Genomic DNA, 27663 nt, shown 5'->3' on the forward strand with positions numbered 1-27663 from the left:
CATGCCCAGTTTGGACGGAGAAGAGGTCCCTGGCCACCCCTTCCTAAACTTCGGTAAGGAGAATGTGTACTGAAGTATGACCTGTCTATCAGCCCTGTGCTGTCAAGTTGATTCCAGGTTTGAGGTTTACACAGCAGATTTTTTAAAGGGACTGGACCCCTTCTGATTTTATTGCAAGCCAGGGAACTGAGGCCACAAAAGCCTTCTTTCACAGACAGGAAGAGTTTTCACCTGAAAAAATAAACTGACAAAGACAACATTTACATACAGCCGATGATATAGTGCCCTTGGAGGAAACACGACCAGCCTGCCAGCTAATGGTGCATTTTTTTTTTGTATTAAATCTTTTATTGGTACATTGTAGGTAGACAACACAATTACATTTCTCATTGGGAATTGTACCTTTACATGATGCATCTTGGTTCTTATTTTTTCCCCATTCCTAGGCCTCCCTTCACGGCCTCCACCCTTCCCTATTTACAAAGACTTTATTTACAAAGACTGCAGTTCTGGTCACGTTGGATACATAATCTACGTGCTTCCTGCCCCAGGTTCTGTGGGCTTCGCAGGAGTGATGTCCCTGGTACCTGCTGGTTCCACTGTCTGTCGGGACTGACGTTCAGCTTGGAGAAGAACAATGCTCGTGGCTCCCTGCAGATGTCCAACACAGGGCCTGGTCCACTATGTTCATATTCCTTCAAAGGCTGAAGCATTGTTTTTGTTACTTAAACTTGAGCAAAAATGAAACAGAGGGAATAGACACGGTGTAAGCCCTTGCTCAGGGAGAGCTCATGCCGGCCAGCCCCTCAGGAAAGTGACGTGGATGCTCCATCATTCCGCAGGGGATCAAATCTCTGGGAACCATGCTGGCCTGGCATGGTGTTTTGTAGACAGAATCGGCTAGTGGACGGACAGAATATGTGAAATCAGCTAGTGACACTGCCCTGCCGGAACAGGGTCTGGGTTAGCTCTAGTTGGATTTAGGGTTAAGACCAGGCCAAGGTAGGTACCAAGAAAAGGGCTCATAAATATCCAAGAGAAGTGGAACAGGGAACCTTCTGCTCTCCAGTCTCTCTGCGCCCCCAAATCCCAACCCTTTGGGGACCCCAGACTAAGAAAGGCCATGGCTGTGCCGCAGGAGGTTGTGGTCCCTCTGGGGCCAACCTGATCTCTCTTGAAAAGTTCTGCAGGATCTCACGGTCCCACCAAAAAACAGGCCACACCCTAAGTTGGCCCCGAGAGAGACCAGGTCTTGGCGCTCTGGGGGTTTCCTGCACTTCCCCCATGCAGCAGGAGAGAGCTGCAGACAGATTAGGGTGAAGCCACCAGAAGCACCTCTGTTTGTGAATTTCTATGCTAATGACGACAATGCCCAGGACTCCTGCATACGAAAACATCATGAGCCCTTTGGGAAAAGTACTGTGAGGCTTCAGCAGTCCTGGCTGGTGAGAGCTTCCATGTGCTGTGGGTGGGATCTGGGGGGAGAGAGGGCCACCTGCTCCACAGCTCTGCCCCCTGGCCCTGCCATTCTCCTCCCTGGCATTTACAGTCAGTGTGCTGTGCCCTCCACAGAGCAGCCTCTGACCCCGCAAACCTCTGCAGGCTTTCAAAGCTGACTTCAAACACGGGGGTTAAAGTCCACAGCGCATCTTTCCGAAGTGGCAACAAAGCTTCTGCTCTGTCCCTTGATCATTGGCTCACTGGTAGGAACCGTTGCTCCTTTTGACTAACCATGAGTTGTCTTTCCTGGGTAAACCAGAGACATTCCTGACAGGCTTAAAGTCATTGACACCTCCCAGGAATGCTGCCAGGGCCCGAGTGCCCCCTGCCCCTGTCTGCATGTTCCAACGCCCCCATTCCCCAAGCCCGGAGCGGATTTCTCCTTGATACTTACACGGCTGATTTACTGAAATGCACACAAGCCTGCACATCGGCAGGACAGTCCCTGACAGGGATGTGTACAATAAAACACATTTGATGTTTCCAAATAAAGAGCTTGCCTTAAATCAGCAAACGATCGGATTACTCGGACAGGTTGGCAAAACAAACCGTCCATCAGCGGTTGTCACAGGATATCTGGGAGCATCTTCCAGGGGCCTGGCAAGGGGCTCAGGAAGGCACAGAGGAGTCTTGGGGGCCGGGCCCGTGGACAGTCCACACTGAGCCTCTCTCCGTGCTTCCTGGAAAGATACTCTCGGGACCCAAACTCACCTAACTGTGCAGAACCTGTTGAACACACGTTTTATTTTAAGCTACTCCCAGCCAGTAAAGAGTAGTTTGTTCTTCCTCCTTCTCTCTCTCTCTTTCTCTCTCTCTCTCTTTCCTCTTCCTCTTTCTTTCTTCTTTCTTTCTTTCTTTCTCTCTTCCCTCCTCCTCTTTTCCCCTTTTAAAAATATCCAAAGCCTTGAAAACTCTCCCAAGAACAGTGACGTAGTTTTGTGAGTAATGTCACCATCCTTATTTTCAGAACACTAATTTAGTTAACAAGTACATTTGTGTATTTCACTGCCAAATATTGAATTCCACAGATGGATTTTGCCACTTTCTCTTTGGCACTAACACATTAACTTGACTTTAACTCTTTTTACAGGGAAGTAACTGAAGCCATGTTGTGTTTGGAGGAGGTAAATGTTCATTAGTCACGCGATTTGATGCCTCCTGCACCTTCTCCCTCTCCTTCCTTGTCCCTGCTTCAGTTTCTCTCCTATTAGCTCTTTGCAATTCCAATTTTGTAGGAGGTAAACATTTGTTGATGGAGTGAGAAATGAGAAGTGGCCTCATTTTCAGATGTGTGGGGAATCTTCCCAGCCGCATTTCCGGGTCCCTGTGCGTATGAGCGCAAGCACTGCCCCTTAGGGTGGGCGACTCCCTCTTGGACCGTCCTCAGTGAGGCCAAGGCCACCAGCCAGGCCAGGCACTGTGCGGACGCTGTGAGTGCCCGGCCTCATGACTCCAGGTGGCTCCGTCTCACTTAGGGCAGAGACGGTGAGGTGGGGATTCTAGTGGTAAAAAAGCAGAATGCTTCAGCCCATCAGCATCCATGCGGGGATCACAAGCCGCAGGCCACCCAGCCGCACTGACTGCTGCCCGCGCAGTGAGGGTCACCCAGCCACCTGCGTGAGGCTCACCCAGATTCGTCGAGACACTTGGCACCTCGAGTGTGCAGACTGTCCAACCACCAACCGTGACTCCTTGGCTTGGCCTGCAGCCATCCCCGGGGAGCCAAGCCTCCGAGTGCTCTGGACTTCGTGTGCTAGGGTCCCAGACATGGTGTGAACCTCAGGACTGTCATGCTCATGAGAAGGTTGATAAACCGTGAGACTCACAGAGGGGTCTGGCATGTGCATCTGCCTGGACAACCTCGTGATGCTCCCGGGTAGCTGGTGACACGGCCTGCTGTGTGCACCGAGTGGGGTGAAGATCCCTGACTCAGCCGTGTGGTTCTGCGTGCAGCTGCGGGCTCGGATTCAGAGGCTGCACCCACCTGGGAGAGGGGTGCTGCCCCCCCAACGGAGCCTCATCTGCTGTGGTCCCTCGCTCTCTGGAGACAGGGTCCCAGGACGAGGGTCTCAGGGTGCCGGGCCAGCACAGCCTCAGGACCCCCCCGTAGGCCGTTCTGCCTACAAACATGCAGGCAAAGGTGCGGTGACACGTTGAGGATGTAAGCAGTCTCCGACATGGTGAACATGTGCAACTTTTGGTCATTAATTCAGGTTTTTCAGTGACTTCGATGAACTCATTTGATTGTCAGATCTGGTTCCAGTTTTGAGGGAAAGATCATTTCAGCAAGCTCTAGTCAAAGGGCAGCATCTCTCAAGACTCAGCTTTATTCAGTCACCACTGCTCGCACAGGCAGAATCAAGCTCAAAGTAGACTGAAGTTAAAATAAAAACTGAGAACCTTGCAGCAATCCAAGAGGCTTTGCGGGGGTTTCCTTTGCTCTTCCTCTTTTCTCCGTTTCCTAGTGGGGTCTCCGGAGCACCGGTCCTGGGGCCCTGTGCTCAGCCTCTGCTGGCCTTGACCTCATTCCTGTTCCAGCATGGACCTGCCGGGCCACCCTGCATGTGCTGGGCATGTGGATTTGAACCCTATTCTCTGCGGCTGTCTAGGCTTTCAAAATGAATGCTGCTGGTTTCAGAGAGCAGTAGAGAGGTTTCAAGGAGGATTGGTGCAAAAACTGCCATGTGCCTCCGAGTAGCCTGTGCAGAGATTCTGTCCCCAAAAGTGGTCTCAGGCTTACCAGCCCCTCGGGCTCCAAGGATGCGGGCCATGCTTTGTCCTGGGGACACACTGCTGTCCCTCTCCATGCTTGCGATTTGTTTGCTCCTCCTCTTCTCGTCAGTCTCTGCTTCTAGAATCCAATCCAACAGTGAAGAAAGTTAAGCAGTTTGCTGTTTTTTTAGGGGAGTGGGGCTGGTGGCTGGCACTTAATAAATGTTCACTAAACGCAGGACTATCACGGAAACAGCGATCGCAGCTTAAACGCAAAGTAACCGAGTCTCCAGGAGACTTATCTTAGCATAAAAAGACAGAAAGCTATTTTAACCACCAGGCTGCCTGTGTTTCTTCGAAGAGAGGGGAGGTATTGAGGAGAAGGAGAGATAAAGAAGAGGAAAGGACAACAGAGGCAGAATTGACAGCCCTGGGCAGGCCCGGGCACTGCTGTCCACCGGTGTAAACTGCTTACCTGATGTGTCACCGCCCCTCTCAAAGATGGGCTCAGAGCTCACAGGGCTGCTCCAATCAAGCCACCATCTGTGCTGGTTATCTTGGCCCAGCGGAGTTGCTGAGGACCACTTCCCAGTTCCTGGAGTCTTCTTTATTACTAAAGGTTTAAAATATCACCTCATCCCCACACTGCAGCGCACTGCAGTAATGCAGCCCTTTCTCCTGGGAAAGCCAATCTCATGGCTCTGACTGGACTCCCTGAGGCCCTGCAGGGCTTTGTGTGGGGAGTGGCCCCTGGAGAGTGACGTGGAGGCTGGGCAGGGACGCTCAACACTCTTTCCTGAGGCCAACAGGGCATCTAGGGGCCGGGTCTCCTTGCCCTCATGGGCAGCTTGGGTCCGTTGTGGTCAGATTTGTGCCTGCCATCTGACAGGCTGGTGGCATCCCTTTCTTAGCCATGGCCCAGGAGGTTCGGTGGTTTTGCCAGAATAGGGACCCCTGCCCTGATACCAACAAGCCTCTGCTTCTGTCCTCTGCTTCCCCTGTGAAGGAAGAGAAGAGGATGGCTCAGACTTGCTCCACCTGCCCTTGAAGGTGATGGTCCTCCAGGCGGGGGCTGTGAGGCCCACGGGTCTCCAGGGGTCCCAGGATCAGACGCAGAAGTCTGTTTGCCACGTGGAGGAACACACTTCAGGACAAAACATGAGGATGTTCTCCATCTGAAAATGTTCATAATTAACTAAAAATCTTCGCATTGTGCCTACATTGTCCATGTTAGAATTAAGTGCACATTCATATCAAATGTACCACAAATTTAGAGACCTCATTAATTCACATTGAGTGTATTGATCAGGTAGAGTTTTGCGACTAAGCTATCTGTGCAGTGCTTCAAAGGATGCAACACAGGCCAGCTAACCCAGAAAGTCTTGTCACCTCGTAGGGAGGAAGAGAAGGAGAAGGGGATAAGAAGAGGAAAGAGCAGAAGCAGGCGGGGCCCAGGAGGCAGGTTCCTCAGTCCGAGAGAGTGGAGATGAAGGACAAAGGAGTCAATGTTTCAAAGGGTTTCAGGTAGGATTCTGAAGGTGAGAAAAAAGTGTCCATAATGTTGAACTGACCGTGCAGGATGCAGTACTGTGAGCCTTCACCTCAGTTTCCTCCCTACTGGGCAGATTCCTATCCTGTGTTTAAATTCCATCACTCCCTCAACCCACAATAGCCCTGCAGGTAACCCTTAACATCCCCATGGCAACACTCTGTTGCTCTAACACTTGAGACTTTATCTTACTTGACCCTTCATATAATGCCTTGTGGAGACACGGGCTCAATCTTTATGGATGGGAGAACTGAAGGGCAAGAAGGACAGCTCTGTGCCCCAGGTCCACAGGAAGCTCAGGGTGAGGCTGGACTGAGGCACAGGACCGCCCTCGGGATGTCTCGGAGGGAGTGGGGTATGGGCGCGCTTTGTCAGCCCAGGAGCCAGACAGCGGTGCTGGGGGGCTGCAGACGCAGGAGCTGTGTGTTTCCCCAGAGTTTCCTCGCAGAGCTTTTGGTTCACTTTCCCCATTTATCCCACTTCCTTCTCAACCTATTTTTTGTGAATTACAGATATGTAATTAAGTGGTCTCCTGGGAGACATTCTCAGGGAATCTTGAAGGTGCTTTATTAATTCCTGGAAAGAGACCTACCTACGTGAGATTTGAAGTCCTTCCACTTCACCACCATCTGACTGCTTCTCAGAGCGTGGCTGGCGATGAATGTCCCAATTAGCAGGTCAGTAAATGAAGCAGGGGACTGGAAATGTAAAACACATATGAGCCTGCTAATGTCTCCCTGCCAGAATGCCAACCAGGGATTAAAATTAAAACTGCTTCCAAGAAAAGACCGGAGTCCCATACTGCCTTTCAATCACCAACTCATCCTGGCTGTTGGCCGAGTGAACTGGACAGTGGAGAAAGAGTCATTCAGATTCCAGAGCACAGAGCTCCTCTCTCCTTAATTAACACTAACAGCATATGGGCCACAGGCGATTCTCAGAGTGCTTTGCCGACCTAATTTTGCTTTTAGCGTTCAGTGCCAGAAATACCTGGAAAATTATCTACTAATTATCTCGAATTATCTATGTAGGTTCATGTCGAAAGACCAGCACATCTAATTACAAGCCCCCTTGCTATTTACCACTAAAGAGTGGGTTTAGCTGAGAAATTCTCCAAAAGCATCTGCACTAAAGGCTGATAATTATGTGCTTTGCGTTCTTCAAGGGAGTCCTTTTCAGTATCAACAACAAACAGTCACTCAAGTGAGTCAATCAAAGGGCTTTCCCAGCAGGTGAGCTGTAAGCAGTAATTACACCTGGACATTCCCAGTGTTTTCTTGGCTGGACAATTAGCAAACAGTCTGATAACTTACCTGACCCACCCCGGGGACTAGGAATGCCCTCACCACCTAACAAAACAGCTTGTCACCTTCTCTCTCAGTGCCCAGAACTGAAATAAAAGTTGACTTTACAATCAGTTGGCATCGCATCTTACTCAGTATTTGATTCGGAACATGGAGAAATATAAAAAAATGTAAGTAAAGATTGTTGTATTGATGATTGAATTTATGTGGCCGTGATGTCCAGTAACTACCATCACATGCAAATATCACCTCTTCACCCTATCCCGCTGGAGCATTCTGGAAGAGCAGCTAATAAAATGAAGCATCCTTAAGTTCCCAGAGAAAACAGGCCATCATATTTTCTTTTTTCTTTGAATTTTAAAGCAATTACAACTATTGGGAAACTTGAGAAGCTTTGTTCAAATAACTATTTTTCTAAAACCATTTGACAGAAACCTAGCGACACACAATTCCTTATCATACTTGAATACTGTGTGGCACATTTTTATAAAAGGACCTCTTGCTACATAATGGCATGTAACCAGCAAAATTCAGAAGCCAGCACCCCACACTGCTGACTTCTGTTCTCATGCTCTAAATTCCACCAATGCTTCCCACACTCTCAGTCCATTTCAGAATGGTATGCTGCATTTATTCACCATGGGCTCATTTTTGACCTTTAATCAAAAGGAAATTACTTAACAACACGGAGATACTACTGTTGAACAAAGTTAGTCTAGTGGATACCCCTTCTGAATTGCTACATCACCTGCAAGCTGTAATGATAATTTTAATTTTGATGGACGGCACTTAAATATCTAAAGAAGTACTAATCCTTTTATTAATGGTGGTGGTAAAGAGAATCTCAGGCTTTTAGAAGCTCTCCTTGTGCAAAGACCAATAAGTAGCTACACTGGCTCAGAAAAGCAAAGGAATTTGCTGTCAAAGTAAGAAAAGATCATGACAGCTGGGGGACAATGCACTTCTCAGCAGAATTGCAGGTGTTAACAACTGGGAGCACTGAGTAGGACCTGGTCTTAGTTATTTTTATCATCATGCAGACACCCACATCTTAAAGGAAGACAGATTGATTTCGACTGACAGTTTGTAAAGGATTCAGTCCATACTCAGCTGGCTCTAAGGCAGGGTGGCATGCAGAGGGGCCTGGTAGAGGAGAAGCAGCTCATGGCAGGGCAGCAGGAAGCACAGAGAGCGATCAAGGGAGGAGGAGGGAGACAGATCCTTCCAGGCCACGCCCCACTGACCACTTCCTCCACCAGGCTCCACCTCTCAACATCACATTCAGCTATGAGCTCGTCTGTGGACTAATGCACTTAAGAGTATCACGCCCCATGACCCATTCACTGCCCTAAATCCCAATCTATGAGCATGTGAGGCTTTGGGAGACATCTAGACATAAATCATAACAGACATGCTGGCCCCTCTGTGTCAATGGAGGAGCCCTGGATCTCCAGCTCCTGGAATAATTTTGCCTTTCTCCTGCCCACTCTGTTCTCAGACCTCCAGACAAGGGCGATGACTCACTGAATGGGAATTCCATCTGGATGTCCAACAGCATCTCCCATAGAGAAAATTTCGACAGCACCTTTGACATCCACCACCCATTCTCAGAATCTGTCTCTGTCACAGAAGTCCTAGAGTTTTGCAAGTCAAGTCCCGAGAGCTAAACCATCTTTGGAAGTCACCTGTTCCTCACCCAGGAGTGAGTGCTGCTTCCTTCCAGAAAATTTTCTTACTCTTTCCACTTCTCTCTGTCCCCATTCATAACCCAATATCCAAGCCAACCCGGATTCTTACCAGGATGTCTGTCATCATGTCTCAGCTGCCCTCTCTCATCTGCCTACAGTGTATTCTATGTTCAACAGGCGAAGTACCTGTGCAAAATGTATATGCAATCATGCTGTTTGTGACTTATAACCAGCAGAAGGCTCCCTACCACATGTATAATGAAACCAAAACTTCAGGCTCTCACATGGCAGAGACTGATGGTGGTGACTGTCCACTTCCCATTATCCTAATATCTTGTTATCAGAGGACCTTTTGTTCTAAAGATTTTTAAAAAGAATCATTTAGAACAAAAGATAAAACAAAGAAAAACAATCAAAACAAAGAAAAACTAATTTCCAAATTTTATTCTACCTAAATGTGGCCAGCTTTGTCAAATAGCTCTACCCAATGGTATAAAATTCTGTTAAAAAATTACAGGAGAATTTTCACTCTCCTGATGCAAAATTTATCTCAGCTAGGATGGACTAATAATATATTTTTCTTTGTTTCCTGTCTAGGAAACAATTGTGATGGTGGCAGCTGCAGCAGCCGTTTTGAAGCTATGAAGTAAAAATATAAAAGCGCATTCCTAAAAACTTGGTATCGTTAAACTCCAACAACTACCTGCCTCCACCTTCAGAGTTCCATTACTTGGCAAAACTAACCCAATATATATTTAGTGTAGCCAATTCTGTTCCTCACAGGTAAACACCATGAATACATCTGTAGGGAGCCCTGCGTGTTCCCCTCCCCTGCCCAGCTCTCTGTTTTCACTGTGTCCCTGAGCGGGCTCTTCGTGAAGCTGTGAGGGGGAACTGAGAGTGCAGTGGACAACCCAGGAAGTTATGAGGCCAGGAACATGGAAGAACTGTTGAGCAAAGCCACAGGCAGTGAGCAGAGCCCCCCAAGAGGTCATGAGGGCAGCAACAGGCAATGCCACAGGGATGGAGCCACCCAGGCCCTTCAGAGCTCCTATCTCACCACAACTTGGCCCAAGGGCTGGTCCCAGAGCTATGGGATTTAATGTGTGCCCTGGGCTTTAGTTTTGCCTTCATTCCATTCATTGCTATCCCCCGTTCCGCCCTGTTGGAATGGGACTGTTTACCCTGCAGCATTGTACATTGGCAGCATTTAACTTTCTTTTTTGATTTTTACAGGGGCTCACAGCTCAGTTGCCATGCGTCTCAGAGGACTTTGGACTTTTCAGCAGTGCTGTAACTTTTAAAACATTGTTGATTCTTCAAGATGGACTAAATGCATTTGTATAAAGAGACAGACATGGGTCTTTTGGGGGTCATGGGTGGAATGTTATAGTTTAGGTCTAAGATGTCCCCCAAAATATTATTGTGTGTGGAAGCTGACTGGATCATGGGAGCACTATCCTCATCAGTGGATTCATTCACTAATGGATCCATAGCCAAATGCACTGTTAGGGGGTGAGGCCTGGTCAGAAAAAGCACGTCAGGGGGGCTGTGTCCAGGGAGGGTGCGACTCCCTCCCCAGCTCCTCTCTTTACTCTCTGCTTCCTGGCCGCCATGATGTGAGCAGCTCTCCTCCCCTAGGTCCTTCCACCCTGTCCCTCCTACCTCAGAGCCAGCTGACTATGGGCTGAAACTCAAAAACCAAAAGCCAAAATAACCTTTTCCTCCTTTGTGAGTGATGGGAATTGTGGCTCAGTGACAAGAAAGCTATTGAGACAGCATATTAGGCCTCAAGCATTCTCTAGTTGTAGTCTCTCTTACAGGGGAAGAAAAGCCAAAAGGGAAGATTGCTTGAGGAGAATGAGATGAATATGCCTTGTTTGCTTTGATAGTCTGTTTTTGTTGTTGATGTTCTTATTCATTATGTTTTTGGGTATTCTAGATTCTTTAGGGAGATTTCTGAAAAGAGAAGAAGCCAGCAAATTTTTATTTCACTGATTGTTTTTGGACAAAACTTTATCCATGTGACATCTCTAGTAAACTCCTTTTAAGATTTTTAAATTATTGCATTTGCATCCATTATTTTATTAATATTAATATATCAATATTTAAATATATATTTCACTTCAGTCTTTTATATTCTAGTCATTTTAAGCATTGTAGTCCTTATTTTTTATGCTTTTAAAACATTTTGCCTATTTTGAAAATGAATGATTAGTTCTTTTATTATATTCCTAATTTTAAATTACATATATATGTCCAATTTCCATTTTAAATGTTCTCAAAACCTTACATGTCTAAAGTTCTTTGTTGTATTGCCATAATATTTTCATATTTCACCTATTTTTTCTCTTCAACACCTGTGTAATTTAATAATTAGCTTAATGGTTTTCAAATGCATAAAAAACATGTTACAGGCTTTGAGGCTGAGAACCACAATATGAATTCAGAATACAGATTTTTCTTTTATTGTCTAATTCATAGTTGTCTTAGTTGCTTTTCTTGTTGCTGAGACAAAATACCCAACACCCAAAGTTAAAGGAGGAAAGGTTAATTTAGCTAATACTTCATAGAAGTTTCAGTCCATAATCAACTGGCTTCAAGCATAGCACATGTCTGAGGGGCCACAGTTCATGGTGGAAGGAGGTTAGCAAAAGCAACAAGAGACCTTAACAGCGTCTTTCTGCCCCTTTTTTATTCTATCCAGACTATTCAGCGCAGGTAGCACTCACAGCCTTATTCCTAGTGCCCTTAAGCCAAGCACTGCACCATGAATCAGTTCCAGCATCACACACTCTAGATCCAGCTACCTCCACAAAAAACCCACTTCATTCCCATGAGGTGTTGGGGGAACATCTAAACACAAGCCATAACAATAATGTATTTGAAAATATACCCAAGTGTGCATTATTTATTGACTAAATATTGTTTACACACTTTCAGGTAAAGCTCGTTGATTATGCTATGTATAACTTTTATACATTTCTTGTTTTTGTTTTCTCAGTATGCCTATCCGAGTTCATTAAAAAAGTAGTTAAGATGCATAGTTTACCCTTTTCCTCTATCCTATCTATTGAATTTAAAATGTCAAAGTTATATCTTAAGTACACTTATGTTGAACATTTTCAAATGTTCTGCTTAGTTCTTTTTGAGCATATAAAATTGGATGTTCTCTGCTTTGCCCTTAAAATGATTAAAAGAAATAATAAACAGTTGATATAAGATAATGTCCCAAAACCAGAAGAATCAAGCTACAAATTAATGTGTCCATTTTGCTATTTATTTATTTATCTATTCTATTTTGTTTTTGTTGGGGATTGAGCCTAGGGCCGTTTTCCTGCTAAGCACACTCTTCTCCTGAGCTATATATAGCTCAGCTTCTATTTATTTTAAATTTGACTGCATCATAGCAAGTTACGAGGGTGCTCTAGAACCACAAAACAAAAGAAGCCAGAAAGTAAGCATCAAAACTACAGGATGTGAGAGTACACACACATGTGTGTGCACTAAGCAGAGAAAAGTTGAACAATAAAACAATACTTTAAGTGCCATGGGGTTTCACACAAATGCAGATATGAGAAATCTCATGATGCAGAGCTTCAAACACTCATGATGATACCAGGCAAAAGAAAAGGGAGAAGGAGAGTTGGGGCCCCTCACTCTAAGAAAAACAGGAAAAAGATGAAAGTCAGAAATTAAGTCTAAAGTATAATGTGCTTGAGGGATGGTGTATGCAGCTGAAAGCATAGTATTAGAAATACATGATATGATCACACAGCTAAGAAAATTGAACAGAATTAGGAATGTCCTCAATATAGAGAAGGAAAGAACATGGCTGTGCACAAAGAGGGTCCAGCAGAAGTATAACTGCCACCCCCTTCCCTCACCTTTCATTTCAATGAAGGAGAAAACAAACAGTAAGACAGAATTAGTATTTAATACTTTAACAAGCATACACACACTCTCTTGAAATAAATGAAAACTTGAGTTGGCATACTGGGAGAAATCCACCATCTTCCAGGAAATTTTGGCTCAGAAATATTAATTCTAAAATATATTGTAATGAAAAGGTTAAACCTCATAAATTGTGCAGTACATGAATCTCCAAGTATAAAGTCCAAGTCATGTAAAAGGAAAGAAAATCAAATTGGATTCTTAGCTGCAAAAGCGAAAATGAGAAAACAATAGAGCATGAAACAGGGCGCTTGTCAAGAAAATAAAAGCGCATTCACTCAGTATAATAGTGCCTTAGTGAAAATATAAGAGTATGATTGAGTGATATTCACAATATATTTAGGTCAATTAAAAAGTTAGTTACACAATAATATACCTATTTATATATTTTATATAAGAAGGTATGTTAAAAATAAATTTACTTTGTAGAAAGAAAGAGTAACAGTACAAACTCATGCAGATAGAAATCTTATGCAGAGAGTTGGGTAATTAGGGACTGATGTAATACATCTGTAAGTAGTATTTTTAACACGGTTTGACATTTGGATCCTGTCAATGTTTCACATATTAACATATGAAATAAAATTTAATAAACATTACTCATTAAATATAATGAAAATAAACTTACTTGTATATTAAATGCCTAACATTACCACATAGATAAAATAACTATATTTATTTTTACTTTATGATAGTAAATGCTCAATATGATATGTTTCAAAGAATAAAGATACTGAAAATATATCATCAAATTCACTCAGTCATTCTATTTTTAGTGATGATAATGGTTCCATAACTTTGACTATGTAGATTGTAAGAGAGACAAATATGAAAAAATGTTAATGATATTATGAGGAAGAATTTCAGTATATGAAAAATAGATAAAAATGGACAGTCAAAACAGATAAGAAAAATGCCTTCTAATATTAAATTTAGTTTGGATATCTGGTTTGATCATTAATTTTTTAAAATATACTTTTCCTAGCTCCTGCTATGGAAGCACTTTAGAAACAATGGTTGCGACCAGCACATCTAAACGCCCTGGCTGTGCCTGCAGTGCCGGTCATCCTGGAAAGGGCCGCCATTCTCTGACAGAGCCAATTCAGCTCTGCAGTGAGGAAAGCACCCAGGGATGGAAGGTCAATGGGACCAAGGCAAAGAATGTATGAATAACAGAGGGGCTCAGCCTGGCTAAACTGGGGCAACACTGGTGTCAGCCAAAAACAATGACTTCAACTGAGAAGAGTATGTTGAGAAAAAAATCTGGTCATTCCTCAAGTGAATATGGGGGAGAAACAGGCACACTCATTAAATATGTCAATACAGGTGATCCTTACGTCAGCGCCATGGCCTGAAGAGCTTACCTGGCAAGGGTTAATTCCTTCCTCAGAGCCCTAAGGTGGAAGTGTAGACAACTCTGGCTGATGAGGCAAAGTGTTCTTTCCACAATAGTGCCAATTAGTAAATACAGAAGCAATGATATAATTAAAGATAATTTGGTAACCCTCCAGTGAAACTGTTGATTTAGACAGTGCCGCCAATGGATGTTAAATATCACAGATGAGAGGCTGTCACCACCTTACCAAGTGATTCCATTTAGCTTCACTTGAAACACGGCCACCTGACACCAGGCATTGCCTGATGTGCAGAAATGTCAAGTTCATAACATCACACAGGAGCTCTTCTGGCTAAAAATATCCACTGTGCATGTGAACCTAACCTTCACTGTCTGGGAAATCTAGAAGCTGGAAAAACAAGTTGAGCAAGTTAAATGGTACGATGAAGAAGCAGTCTGACAAATGCAGACCACAGGGCACTAAAAACAATCACCGTTGTCGCTTCAAAAGTCAGGGTCCTGGCGAAAACACTAGAAGTCTTTGAGGAGAAGAAAGCTCTTCTAAACTTCTAAAACAGGGAGATATAACAATACAATGGACAGACATGATTCTGAGTTTGATAAAACCAGTTTTAAGATATTTTGGGGAAAAAGTACAGTAAGTTTGCAAAAGGTTTGGGACCAAGTGATATTAGAGAAATATAATAATTCTGTCTACTCCGATAATGGTATATTGGGTACAGTTGGGGAGGTGGGTCCAGCAAATTGTTTATATATTTATAGGTCTTGAATATCTAATTATCTACTGTCTACGTAAACTTAAATGGAGATAAATTTAAAAAGTTAAAAAGATAAAAATAAGGATGCGGCAAAATATTTATTCCTGAACAATTGTTATATCCATTTTTACTTAATTACTTTTGATATTTTTAATAATAAAAATTACAAATAAAGACTTTCTGGTTCAGAATAGAATTTTAGGGCTACTGAATTATAATTTTTAAAGATTTGGTATGAACAAAATCTTTTTAGGTTTCAAGATTATTTGAATAGGAAATATAATTATAGTAAAAGTTATTTATATTTTCCAAGTTAAAATGACAGAAATTACCCTTTTAAAAGATTCTATTTATGTTACAAGATTATTTATGTCATAAATTTCTGCAAGTAAGCCATGTAAAACCCATTCTCACCTCAGTAATTTTTGCTGTAAACTCTAGAAAATGATAGATCCCCCATCTTCAAGATTTGTCCTTCTTATCTTCAGATTTTTTTTGGTCCTTTTTGACTGGGTTATTTATTCCTAGAGGTAAATTCATCTGTTTTCAATCCAAACAATTTCTTCTACAAGTGTTGCCTCCCCGTGTTTGTTAAGTTGGAGTGGGTTCCTAGAATAGAAACAACTGGTGTGTCCGGGTGCGTGTGTGTGTGAGTGTGCGTGTGTGTGTGTGTGTGTGTGTCACAGGCACACTCAGCACTCCTGACATCTGAGTCCCGGCAGTGAGTGAGTGACACCTGGCGCCAGGGAGCTGACCTTCATGCCGCATGGAGCCATGTACTTCCTGCCTCTCCTCAGGGTCTCCAGTTGTGGCCATGTAATCAGAAACACTTACACTGTGTAGGTGAAGGCAGCTGAGATCCGCTGGAACAATGGAAGTGACATTAATAACATTAAATGTCATAACTCTTGACAACCTGATGCAAATGAGCACCTTACGAAGCAAGCAAAAAAAAAAAACTCTGAATATATCTTTTCTTTAAAGTACATTCAGTATTCAAAAAAAAAAAACTGTTCAGCCAAGATGGAAGCCAGGAATCTAATTTTGGTGACCTCAGCTACATTCCTGCAGGCACAAATTAGTCACCTTTCCAGCTGTAATCATCTCAGTATATGATGTAGAGCCATTTTGATACTGAGAACTATGCAAATGCTTCTTTTATTTATGCCTCTCCCTTTGGATCTGGCCTCCACTTTTCCTTAATCTTGCATTATTTCTTCCATGCTGATGTGACTGACAGGCAGGAGGGACTGGCTAAACCCTCCCAGGCTCCCTCCCACCCTTCTCTGTTCCTGCAGAATCATAACAAAGGTGCTTTCAGCCCTTAAGGAAGGGAGCCCTAGCATTCCTTCCCTGTTGTCACAACAGATTTCACAGCCCTGTCTGATGTGGTATCCCCGGCCTTGTCAGGGGTGCCATCATTTAGAAAGGTACACAGCACTTTGAAAGGATTAGATGATAAAACACAACTCAATCTTTTATAAAAGAGAGGCAGCCAGAGAGGGAGGGAGAGAAATGTCAGATGTTTCGGAGCAATTGGACAAAAAAGAGCATACAAAGAGAAGTGGCAAATGGAGGGAAGCCTTGTCGCTGTGAAGCAGAGGTAGGCGAGGAAGGCTTTTGACAAATATTTACTGCCACCGAGGACATGTCGCAGTGAAGACCTGTAAGCGGTTAGGACAGGGTTTCAAGTAGACGGAAGAAGGCTGAATCGGGAAATCGCTGGACATGTCCATCATGTCTAACTCCTTCTTTAATCCCAACACAGGAGGAAAAAATGAAAGCCATCGTCCCTCGCCTTTGTGATGAAAGAAAATAGAAGTTAAATAGTCCAGGAAGAACCAAAGCTGAGTGTGCTGGGTCAACAGTTTGTGGGGCGGAATTCTATGCCTCTAATCCAAGGAACCTCCTGGACCCCAAGAGCACAGGGTCCCGGGACCTGTGTTCCCTCCCAGCTCCTCTTCAGAGCTGGCATCAGCAGCCCTGAGAGTCTCCATGGTTTACCTGGGACCGCAGAGCCGGTTATCTGGGCAGACTGCAGGCAGGTCAGTTGCCCGTGACTGTCTGTAAACCCATGCAGCAGCTAGATATCTGCCACTGGAGGCCTCGAGCCCTTCAGAAAGAGCAAGTCCTCTCTTCCTCTCAGTATCATGCTTGCTCCCACCCGAATGACATTATAACAGGAAACTCTTTTTCTCAGAATAACAATATACAAAGTCAGCCATGCACAAGTTTTAGAGGTAATATAAAATATGTACAAACCTACTGACATATTTCATAAGCAATCAGTCAATGAAACCCTATACAGTCGACTGCCTTACACAAAACAGCATTTACTTGGGTAAAACTGTACACATTTTTAGCATTTACTACAGATGGGGTCAGCAAGAAAAGCCAGAAAGTGGCAATTCTGGAATAAGAATGAGTCAGTACCAACAGCAAGCGTGTGGTACGGGTGGTTAGGGTGATGCTTACTCCAAGGCAATGAAAAGCCAGCACTGAGCAGCCTACTGGAGGAACCCAGAGAACTGAGTCAGTCTGAGTGTGAAGCACTTGGCATCTGAACTTCACTGGCCAAGGTCTAGCACACACTTGAGTAAACGGAAATTTCACTCCATTTCTTGTGCTTAGGTTCAGAGTTAGATGTGTGTCTACATAGAAGCCACGAGACAGGAGAGAGCCGAGGGAAAAAGAACTGTTATCATTGTAAATGCTGCTTCTATTGCTGTTTTGGAGCTTGAGATCAGTATGAAGTCATGGCTAGGATCTCTCTCTCTCTCTCTCTCTCTCTCTCTCTCTCTCTCTCTCTCTCACACACACACACACAAAGAGACAGAGAGACAGAGAGAGAGAGAGGAAGGGAGAGGGAGAGAGAGATATACGGAAACCATTCAGGACATGTGTGGACATGAGGTTGTATATGTTTAGTTGGTGTGAAGGGGCTGACACCTCAGTAACAACAAGCACCCAGTACCCAGGTCTTGTGTTCTAAATACCGTTCTCCAATGAAAAGGTCTAGGACTTTGTGAAAACAAATGCTTATTCAAGGTTGAAACAGAGGGAGAGAGAGAGAGAGAGAGAGAGAGAGAGAAGGGGGAGGGAGGGAATTCAAAAGGAACTTGACTTCATCAGCTGGGATTCTAACAAGTTACCTGGTGTAGGTGTGCCTGGGCTATCACACCAGTGTTTATCTTCCTGGTTAGTCTTTTGGGAGGAGCACATCCAGGCCCAGGGCTGCAGCCCCCATGAGCAATGGAGCCCAGGTTCTCAGTAGGAGGCTGTGCCTGCAGAGGGGAGGGGAAGGTGCCCACAGACGGGGGCTGGGATGGAGGATGAGAATTAACTACAGAATTCAAGTGTGCAGGCCCAGGAAACTGTCCTTTAAATTTAACAAACCTTTTAAAGTGTGGTTTTTTTCGTTTTGTTTTGCTGAATATGATAAATATGCTCATTTTGACAAGTGTTTGAGCAATAACAACTAAAGCTATAAGGAAATGGTATTTAAGCCTAATTGAACATGTTACAACTCTCCCTACAACACAAATCTGACTGGGCGGGATGGACACAGAAGAGCTGGGACTTTGGAAAGGGATAATCTTGTATTTCAGAGCATTTATGAATACAGTGGTACCTCGGCTCATGTGCTTAATTTGTTCCATATTCTGGGGAAGACAGCTAAAGTCATGTTCGTCACCTGACGGGGAGTTTGAAAAGGGAAGCAAAATTTTGCCTAACACTCCTGTTCATGATCTGAATTATTTGTGAACAGAGACGTTTGTGAACCAAGGTATTACTGTACAAAGACAAACAAGAAAACACGTTCACATTTGTGCAAATGATCATGAGTGTGTCAGACACGGAAGTCCTGCTGGTGTGAATGAGGTGTTGGATCCTTGCGTCTCAGACTCTCAGACACAGGTGCACAGGGGACAAGGACAGGGGAGTTTCCTGGGAGTGTGAGGAAGAAGAGACCCAGGCCCTCTCTCCACAGCCCGGCAGGAGTCCTCATGGCACCTACGACTCATTCCCTTGTTTTCCCCTGAGGTCCCCATTTTGAGAACATCTGAAGGCAAAGAAAGACACGCAGTCTGATGAACCACCACAGTTTTGCTCCTGGGCAAGTCCTTTACTCTAACGGGAGCTTCCTGGGGGACTGGTGAGCCTGGAAGTCGCCCACAGGCCTCTGAGGAGTGGAAGACTGCAGCGCCCGATGCTACCTGAGGCTCAGCACAGAGCAGGGGCCCCTCTATGTCAAAGCCCACCAGAGACAGACCCCTGATCACAGCACAACACAGGTATTGAGCACAGGATGTGGCGCACACGTGCGTCTGAAAGTACAAATGTGTCTTAGCATGTCTTAGCCCATGCTTTATGTGCTGCTCACCCTGCAGGCCCTTTGTCACAGACAGCACAGCATGTACATTTAAATTATGTTAGATTTATGCAAACTTAAGCAATAGATTGAGCTGGATTATTCACTTAAACCCATGACCTATATGACCATGGCAAGTTTACAACCAATATCATAGTTTATATATTTCTACTGCATTTAAAGAATTCAAGCATGACCTCTTTGTGGGAAGACAAATGAGTGTCACGTTTGATGATGTCCGAAAACCTGCAAGTTGGTGTGAACAGATTTTCATTTTTCTCTTTATCCCTCACAGCAGACATTCACAGCTCCAAGGAGAGGGGTCAGAGGCACCTCAGTTTCTATGGCAGGGTTTTAACAGATTAGAAATTACAAATCTTTTAGGTACCTTCTTACCGCAAATGCTCTGTTACTGAGGATTTTAAGTTACTTCCACCCAAATCCCAACACAAGTCTCTGCAGTCACTGGAAATAGGGGCTCATTCATAAACACTTCATTCAGACTCAATTTGTCTGAGCTGGAGGGCGGAGTTCGGGCTTGGGAGGGAGGCTTCCTTAAATTCATTCAGCAGCTGGGGAGGTTTCCCACCAGACACCACAACAGGGAGAAAGTCTTCCTTGCTTACAGAAATAGAGGGAGGGCTGGTTATTTAATTCCAATACAATGACATCTGTATCTCACAGTGCAGGAAGGTGATTTACCTGCTTCTAGTTGTGTAGGTGATTTGGTTCTAAACAGGATTCAAGCGATGTCCTGCTGTCCCTTTCCTGGAAGGAAGGGTCCAGGCTGGAACACAGCTCCCCGGAATTATGTGATCATCTCCTGCAGCTGCGCGGGACAGGTGCAAGGCGAGCATCACAGAGTGAGCGCAGTGCTACCAGCAACTGGGCTTGACGGGGTGGAGGATTTAGTGCCAAGACAGCTAGCCTGGGGCCATGGCAAGGGAGTTATTAAAACCAGCTCAGGGGCGAGCAGGGGCTCTGGAGAGGGCACACTGTCCAAAAGCAGGACTGAAGGCAGGTGGGTTTTCTCCGAGGCTGGTGGCAGCAATTACCCACGGCAGCCTAGAGCGCGCCAGGGGCGTCCACCAAAGCTGCAGCCGCTCACTTCCTAGAACATGTTGTAATGTCTGTTTATCATAGAGTTTAATTCCCCAATGGAGGGAACAAAGGCGAGTATCCAAATAGAGCAAATGTTTTTGACACTAGCAACTGAAGCAAGGGACTAACCTCTCTCAATCCCACCTTTGTTAAAATAAACTCTTGCCTCAGCAGCTCGTTCCAGACATCAGTCAAAACCCCCACGTTTTCGCCAATGCGTGCCTGGGACTGAAGCCACAGAGGAAACAGAGCAGGACATGAAAGGATGAGAGCCCAGGTGATGCTGTTTTGTTTGTTTGTTGTGTTTTAGTAAGTCGACGCAGAGATGGGAGCCTGTGCAAGTGAGCGAATGCTGGGTCTTCTCTAACAGCTACTAGGGTTTCACAAGGTGTAGGTTGCTCTCCCTGCTTTTATTTGCCCAGCTCAAGGCACAGCTCCTTTCTTGACAAAGCCATGTTTTCCTAACTTGGAAAATACATCTAGTCATGTTTGTTGGAAAGATTCCCCCCTGTTCTCGTCCCGGTCACCACAATGGGATGGGTGAACCTCACATCTGGGTCAACTGAAGTGGACAGAAGGAGCTTTCCAACCCTCATTGCCTGAGGCCTGGCTCTCATGAGGTGCACTAAGGCCACTGAGACCTGGGAGGTGTAGAGGAATAAGGTGCAATGATAAACTAATAGGAAGGGATCAGGTGGGTTATTACTGCAACTCCTATGAATATAAGCATGGCTTCAGAGCTCTTGATTGCCACAGCTTCGGTTGAGCATTTTGACCTATGTGTGGGAGAGCTTTATGATCGTGTTCAGTATCATATCCGAAAGAAAGCAGTCTGAGCTGAGTCAGTGGATCACACACCTTCCACAGCCGAAGAATAAAGCGAAGTGCAGACTTTCTAAGAGGATCCCAACAGAACAGTAATAGAGTTAGGAAAATCTAAGCTCATTTGGCTTCTGTATCCTGGAAAGCACACACACCTGAACAGTGAGCCACCTCCACGATGGCCCTGGGGGTCTTCACACCAGCTCACCCGCTAAGAGGACTGATCACGTTTTCTGCTCCACACTCCAATGTCTCCTCCAGCTCCTCCGTCACTCTGAGTAGAACGAGCCATGAGATCAGAACTCTAAAAGGGCACTGGTCAAAAGATCTCTTCCATGTACTTCCCAGTAAGTGACACTTGATAAAGAAAGCATGGAGTCGGACATATGCTGCAATCCACACATGACTGGAATCCGCACAATAACTCATGGCCAGAATTACACCAACAAAGATACCCAAGAGTGCTGTCCTAAGACCATTACCTGCCACCTCAGGGACCCACACCATGTGTCTGAAAACTGATAATTACATGGGGTTTGGGGCTTAGAGTAGTTGGAATAGATGCAACCAGGACTCTTCGTTCAAAATACTGTCTCAGGCAAACTGATCAGCTCCATTGCTACCTAAGCCTGGTTACCTAAAGCTGTGATCATGGTCCCAATATCCTGGGAGGCCCCTCCTTTTCTAGCACGCACAGAGGCCATCCTCTTCTCCTTGCAGTGAGCTTTAGGACACATGGCAGCTGCCAGCAAAGAGTGTAGCACAACTCCAACATGTGCCAAATGGCCACTTGCGGCCAGAATGAAGAGACAGAGTCCTCCTGGGCTTAGTTCGTTGTGCAGCTCCAACACAGCATTTGTGTTAGAAGAGACAGACACCCACTGCGGTCCACCTGCTCACCCTGTCCGTTGCATCACACAGCCCCCGGCTCTCACACTGCCCCTTTTGAGGCCTCTCAGGAAAGAACTACATCTCGGCCCCACTCCTGCTAGTCTGTCAACTTGGCCTTATTTCTGTCCTTTTTCTATTGAATAGTCTTAGAAATTCATGAAACCAGCCAAGAAACTGCAGAAGGTTTGCTGCTCCTTCTAAGTCCTCCTGGGCCCCGGGTCACATACATAAAAGGAGCAGCCACCCTTCTGCAGCCCCAGCTCCACTGGGGAGAAATCGCTGACCAGCTTTGTGCTCATGGTTCTGTCATGAGGATGCTCTGAGACTCTCAGCTTGCCAGGTGGTACCCTCCTGCCCCAGGCTTGCTTTCTCTGGGGCAACAAGAGCCAAGATCCACATGGGAAGAGGTGACCTAGACACTGCAGCATGGGGGTCCTTGACACCAAGTACCCAGGAAACAGGAAGGTGCTTTCTGGAAAGAGCTAAGTCATCGCAGGATAGTGATCCAAGCTTACAGCAGCATCAGTCACAACAGCTAAGTCCATGTGGCAACCTGTGTCCATCACCAGATGACTGATAAAGAAAATTTAGTATTTCCCCACCACAAAGCACTACACTGCTGTAAAGAAGGATAAACCTGAGTCATCTGTAGGAAAATGGATGCACCTTGAGACCATGATGTCAAGTGGCATAAAGCAGACACAAGCTTCAATATCACGTGGCTTCTCTTATATGAGAGACCCAAAGTATAAATAAAGAGCAAAGTGAAAGACAGCTAACAGGAAACAGGGAGACAGGTCTTTGCAAATGGGAAGAGGATGCAGAGATGGAGGGAGGGGAAGCAGAGGGGAAGGGGATGCAGAAAAGATTAAGATGCACCATGCACACGTACCAAACTCCCATAGTGAACGGAGTCATTGTGTACTGCAAACATGGACTAATAAAAAGTGAAATTGAAAACAGAGGAAGTGGCGCCTTACCATGCGGCAGGATAGGAGACGGGCTTTCCTGGCTGCTGAGCTCAGGCGGAGTCCAAGAAGGAAAGAGCAGCCCTTTCTCCCCTCAGCACAGCCCTGGACTTGAGGAGAATTAACTGAGAGTAAAGAGAGGAGAGGTGAAGCCAAGAGGAAACTAGTTCCTCGAGGAGCTAGGTCTCCACTCGAGCGACAGGGGACAGGGACCACCTGAGCCCTTGGTGGGGCACCCGCATAGGGGTGGCCATACACTTCCATCCGCACCATGGCCCTGGCCCCTTGGGGAACACGAGGGGCACCAGACGTCCCAGTGCCTGGCTGCGGCTGGGCCCCGGAGGGTCCACACAACACACAGCACCAAGTGTGCTTCACAGCCTCACCCACACCCTGCCACAGCCCTGAACACCCACCTGGGTCCTGGCCCTGCCATGTGACAGCTCTCACCACCCTCTCACCCATCTACACAAGGTACCGGCCTGCCCCAGAGCCAGAGGACTCACAGGCGTCTGTCATCGGTAACCACAACGCAGCATCCAGCCGGGATTCCTCGCATGCTCTGCTCTCGGATGCTGGACAGGGGCAGAACAAACAGGGCTGCCAAGACTTGTCTTCCCGAGCTCTCCTGCTGCAGACCTGCCTTCCACGGCGGATAAGAACAGCCACCAGATGGGCTCCAACCCCAGGACTATGATGAAAGCAATCACAGGGCCTCTCAGGAGGAGGTTCGTATGGACGGAGCCAGGGTGCTGCCCTTTGAACCGCTCCGTGTTCATAAAGCATCCCCAGTTCCTGAGCTGGCACCACCTCTTCCTTCCCATTAGTCTCCAGACTGCTCTCTGGTTTGGCAGTGAGCTTTCAAACTGTCAGGATATTACAGTAATTGCCAGTAAGCCCCATTAAAGGGAAAGTGGTGGTGTGTGCCCGAGATCTGGCTCTGATTTGTTCCCGGAGGAGAGAAGGCCATGGTGTGGAAGCCCAGGGGACTTCTCACCAGCCGAGCAGGCAGAACCCGGGCACAAGGCAGGGTGAGGGCTTCTCTGATCTGAATCCAGCACTGGTGCAGCTGAGCCTCACAGATGAGCCATAAGGACTTCAGCAAAGGGTTTCCATTGCCTTCAGCTGCCCCCGGGGGCAGATCCCAGCATGGCCTCAGTTTACCTGGAGAAGACAGAGGGACCAGGGTGTGAGCGACTGGCAGGCAACATCCCAGCTGACCAATGCCACCAGCATGAGAACCCAGAGATGGCACGGCGATGTCCTGCCACACGTGCGTTCAGACTGGACACGCCCAGGGTGATCTGGCCAAGATCCTCTGTATCAGAAACACGTATTCTTCTCTAGAACCATAGACAGTTACAGCAATCAGAGCCACCGAAGACTGCCAGGCTTTAATCTCTTATGGAAACAGAGCCTAAGGCCCAGTGGTGCTAATGTCTCCATGCAAGGTCACAAGGGGTGAGCCTGAGCCTGGGGTGTGTAGGCCATGCACTTCCACGTCTGCATCAAGTACGAGTGGACCGGCCAAGGGGCGATCCCAGGGCCAGCTCCACGTCTCAGGGTACTGGCTTCTTACAGACAATAGTGCTGCCTGCTCTCTGCTATGGATCCGAATGCTTGAGTATTTCGGGAACACATGCTCCCAAAATGCAGGCTGTAAGAAGGAGGTTGTCAGATTATTCTGAAGTTCAAATGGGCAAACCGTGACTCAACAGCTATGAATGTTAGGTGCCCAGATGTTTGCACTCAAGCCTGTAAGCCGGTGAGCACTTAGATCCATCCAACACCAAGTCGATGCTTTTATTAAAACCAGTCCCTTCAATGAGATCCATTCAACATGGAGCAGCTCCCAGTAGTCCTTTCTTCCCACCATCTGACCCATACTAGAAAAGCAATCTGCATCACAAACACCCTCTCCCTTGGCTTATAAATTTCTAAGGGTTAAAGAAAAGGACCGCACTATTTTTGAAAAGAGACAAGGTGCTGCTCTACCTGAGAGAAGTCTCAGATCAAAGAAGTTCTTTCATAGCTGCTTTTCTCCTCAAGACAGAGCTTCGACTTTAACTCAAGCCTGCTGTGGGAGGACTCAGGGTCTGCAGAGGAGATTGTAATTAGCACCAGAATGGCCCACTGCTTATTCCTGGGATTTACGGATTAAAATACAAAGTGGACAACACCCTAAACCTGAGCTTCTGTTAACGCAGAAGAGAGCCGCAGTTTCCTCACGGAAGGCAAGCGTTTCTGGGAACGTGAGCCCGACTTCCACATCTGCTTGCTAGTCTGCATCCAGGGAATGTGCTGTATTTCACTGCATTCTAAATACCCATTTGGCTTTCTGTCTCTGTACTAGAGAGAGAAACACAAAGGCAAAACACAGTGACCTCTCTCTTCCTGGCTTCAAAGACCTGTCGCCATACTGCATTCTCTGATGGGGCCACAGAACACTTCTTCCATATCAAGCGGCAATGATCAAATATTTGTTTCGTTGGAGAAAAATGTTAAGGACTACCAAGACACATAGTCTTACTTGATTTAAACTTGAGCATTCTAGCCTTCCTTTATGAAAAATTCATGATGCCTTTACACAGATATGTTGAAAACCGCCCCTACTTTTAACAATTCACCCATCTTTACAGGTTTATAGGTAGATATAGTTTACAAAATCATCCCAACAGGATGGGTACAGAAGCAAAAAGTTTCCTTATTCCTCTTGACATCCTCAGGAAACTTTTGGGGTGTGTGTACCGTCCTTCCTGAGGACATCAGCTGAGCTAGGATCAGATCTGGGGTTTCATGGCAAGCTCTTTGCTCCAAGCTAACCTATCAGTTCTAAGGTAGAACTTGAAAGGACCCTTAGAACCCGCCATTCCACAAAAAGTATGAGCAAAAGCACAATTCCAACAGGTCATAGGTGAAAATGCATTGCCACGCTGAGAACGCTCCCTGCTTTGTCTCCTTTCTCCCCTTCCTCAGAGACCTGGCTGCTCTGCCCCTGGACGGTATTCAGTACAGTCAGTCACATGCTCTCCACTCTGGGGAAGGACTCCTGCACTGGAGAGAAGGTTCCTCACCGAGTGGACATTCGGCCGTGCTGTGGAGGGTCTCTTCTGCCTGTGTATCTGGAGATGCTGGAAGCTGCCTGAACAGGAGGAGCAGGACTAGCACCCACTGCACAGTGTGCTGGGCACCTAGGAGGAAGCCAGAGCGCGAGGGCCCAGAGGGAGAGTGATAGAGTCTGGCTTCGGAGTGCAGAGCCTGGGGCCCTGGCCCAGCAGGTGGGTTATGGTGGTCAGTGTGTGCCCAACTAGACCATAGGCTGCAGTGGCCAGAGGTCTGGTGAACCACCATTCCGGGCGTTGCTGTGAAGGCATCTATTAGATGAGGAAACACTTCACCAGTGCATTGGAGTAAGGCAGATGACCCTCCCTCCGTGATGTGGTGGACCTCATCCCAGCAGAGGCCGGACCCCATGGCAGACTGACCTCCCAGGGAGGGGATTCTGCAAGCTCATGGCCCGAGGCTTGCACTGGGGTTTTCCAGTCCTCCAGCCTCCACCCTTTCTGCAGAATTCAGTCTCATCAACCTGCTCTCCAGGGAGAGTCGACTCCTGACATGTCTTTGTCTTTCTCTTTCCCTGTGGGGTGTGTGTGTGTGTGTGTGTGTGTGCGTGCCACACACACACACCTTGATAACATAGCAGCTGATGTGGAAATGACATCTGAACAGGTGTTGTGCAGATTATGTGTGTAGAGGGAGGAGCCAAGCATTACTCTGGAATCCAAATACCTCTATGATGAGAAGCCATCACATGTGATACGCTTAAGGGGATGGAGAACCATAACCCAAGCTGCCAGGCATGAACACACACACACACACACACACACACACACACACACACACACACACACTTGGCGACCCTGCACATCAGTGTCAGGATCCTCTAGATGCTGCACATCTCCCAGCAGGAGGGTTTCAGCCTCCCAGGAACTCAGACAGAAGTCGGCCCAATGGTTTCCCCGGCCTGATGATTCCAGGAGATGTGATCCCGGACAGGGGAAGCGCCCTTGAGACTGCAAGCTCTATGCAGACAGGTAGGATGGAGCTTCTGGACTGTGGAGGGTCCCGTTCCCAGCTGTCTCTCTGAAACACTCAACGGCTGTGTTTGGCCTGGGTTGTGTCTGCTCCACATGCTGACCCTGTGCCCACCTTGTCCAGGTGAAGAGACACTGGCGACTGGCGACTCCCCCACTGGGCCTTCTTCCAGGAAGAAGAGGGCTGATGACAGCAGAGAGATGAAGGGAGAGGGCAGGCTGGGCTGTGGACCTCGTTCTGCCCCTCTGCTCCTGGAAGTCAGGAGCGTCTCTGATGCTCGGAGAGTCCCGGTACCTGGGGCCTGCACACTCAGCTAACTAACGGCGCTCTGCAGCCTGTGACACTGGGCCTTGGGCTTCTCAAAGGACGGGTTGCTGCACTTAGTAAGTGGCAGGTTCTGATGGCCTGGCCTCAGGAGAAAGGGGCTTTTTTACCTGAAGGCTTTAATTATGTGAAAAAGCCAAGCTACTTTTCCTGCATGAGCAGGAACTTGCCTTACTGATGCTTTCATCCCCTCATGAGCACCTGGGCCTGGCTCTGTCCTTGGGGTCAACTCGGGCTTGGGTCACTGCAGCCACACTCTGGAGCAGGG

The 27663-nt window shown here is 46.5% G+C and overlaps 1 protein-coding gene across 2 annotated transcripts; it reads right to left on the minus strand.

Annotated features, from left to right (window-relative positions):
• Positions 1-332: 332 nt before the first annotated feature.
• Positions 333-24005, minus strand: LOC110349271 (uncharacterized). Of its 2 annotated transcripts, XM_087189185.1 has the most exons (5): positions 23483-24005; positions 22989-23101; positions 6354-6459; positions 4688-5387; positions 333-4351 (listed from the first exon to the last, which is right to left on the minus strand). In XM_087189185.1, the coding sequence occupies exons 1-4, from the start codon at positions 23760-23762 to the stop codon at positions 5359-5361; spliced, it is 528 nt and encodes a 175-aa protein (XP_087045311.1). In that variant the 5' UTR covers positions 23763-24005; the 3' UTR covers positions 333-4351; positions 4688-5358. The 2 variants fall into 2 exon arrangements, 1 of the variants encoding a protein (XP_087045311.1); XR_002395106.2 differs by lacking the exons at positions 22989-23101; positions 23483-24005 and adding an exon at positions 15237-15456.
• Between the last annotated feature and the right edge of the window lie 3658 nt (positions 24006-27663).

Source organism: Heterocephalus glaber, unplaced genomic scaffold, assembly GCF_053883595.1.
Source record: "Heterocephalus glaber isolate CG9 unplaced genomic scaffold, H.glaber_assembly_v1.0 deba00001537, whole genome shotgun sequence".
NCBI classification, from domain to species: domain Eukaryota; kingdom Metazoa; phylum Chordata; class Mammalia; order Rodentia; family Bathyergidae; genus Heterocephalus; species Heterocephalus glaber.

What these genes read in the sequence shown, in the direction of transcription:
- LOC110349271 (XM_087189185.1), bottom strand. Translation starts at nt 23,762, where the DNA reads ATGCTTTATGAACACGGAGCGGTTCAAAGGGCAGCACCCTGGCTCCGT. An exon ending in GTTACCGATGACAGACGCCT is followed by an intron (nt 23,102 to 23,482) that starts GTGAGTCCTCTG and finishes CTTTACTCTCAG; the next exon opens with TTAATTCTCCTCAAGTCCAG. An exon ending in GGACTTCAAATCTCACGTAG is followed by an intron (nt 5,388 to 6,353) that starts GTAGGTCTCTTT and finishes GAACATTTTCAG; the next exon opens with ATGGAGAACATCCTCATGTT.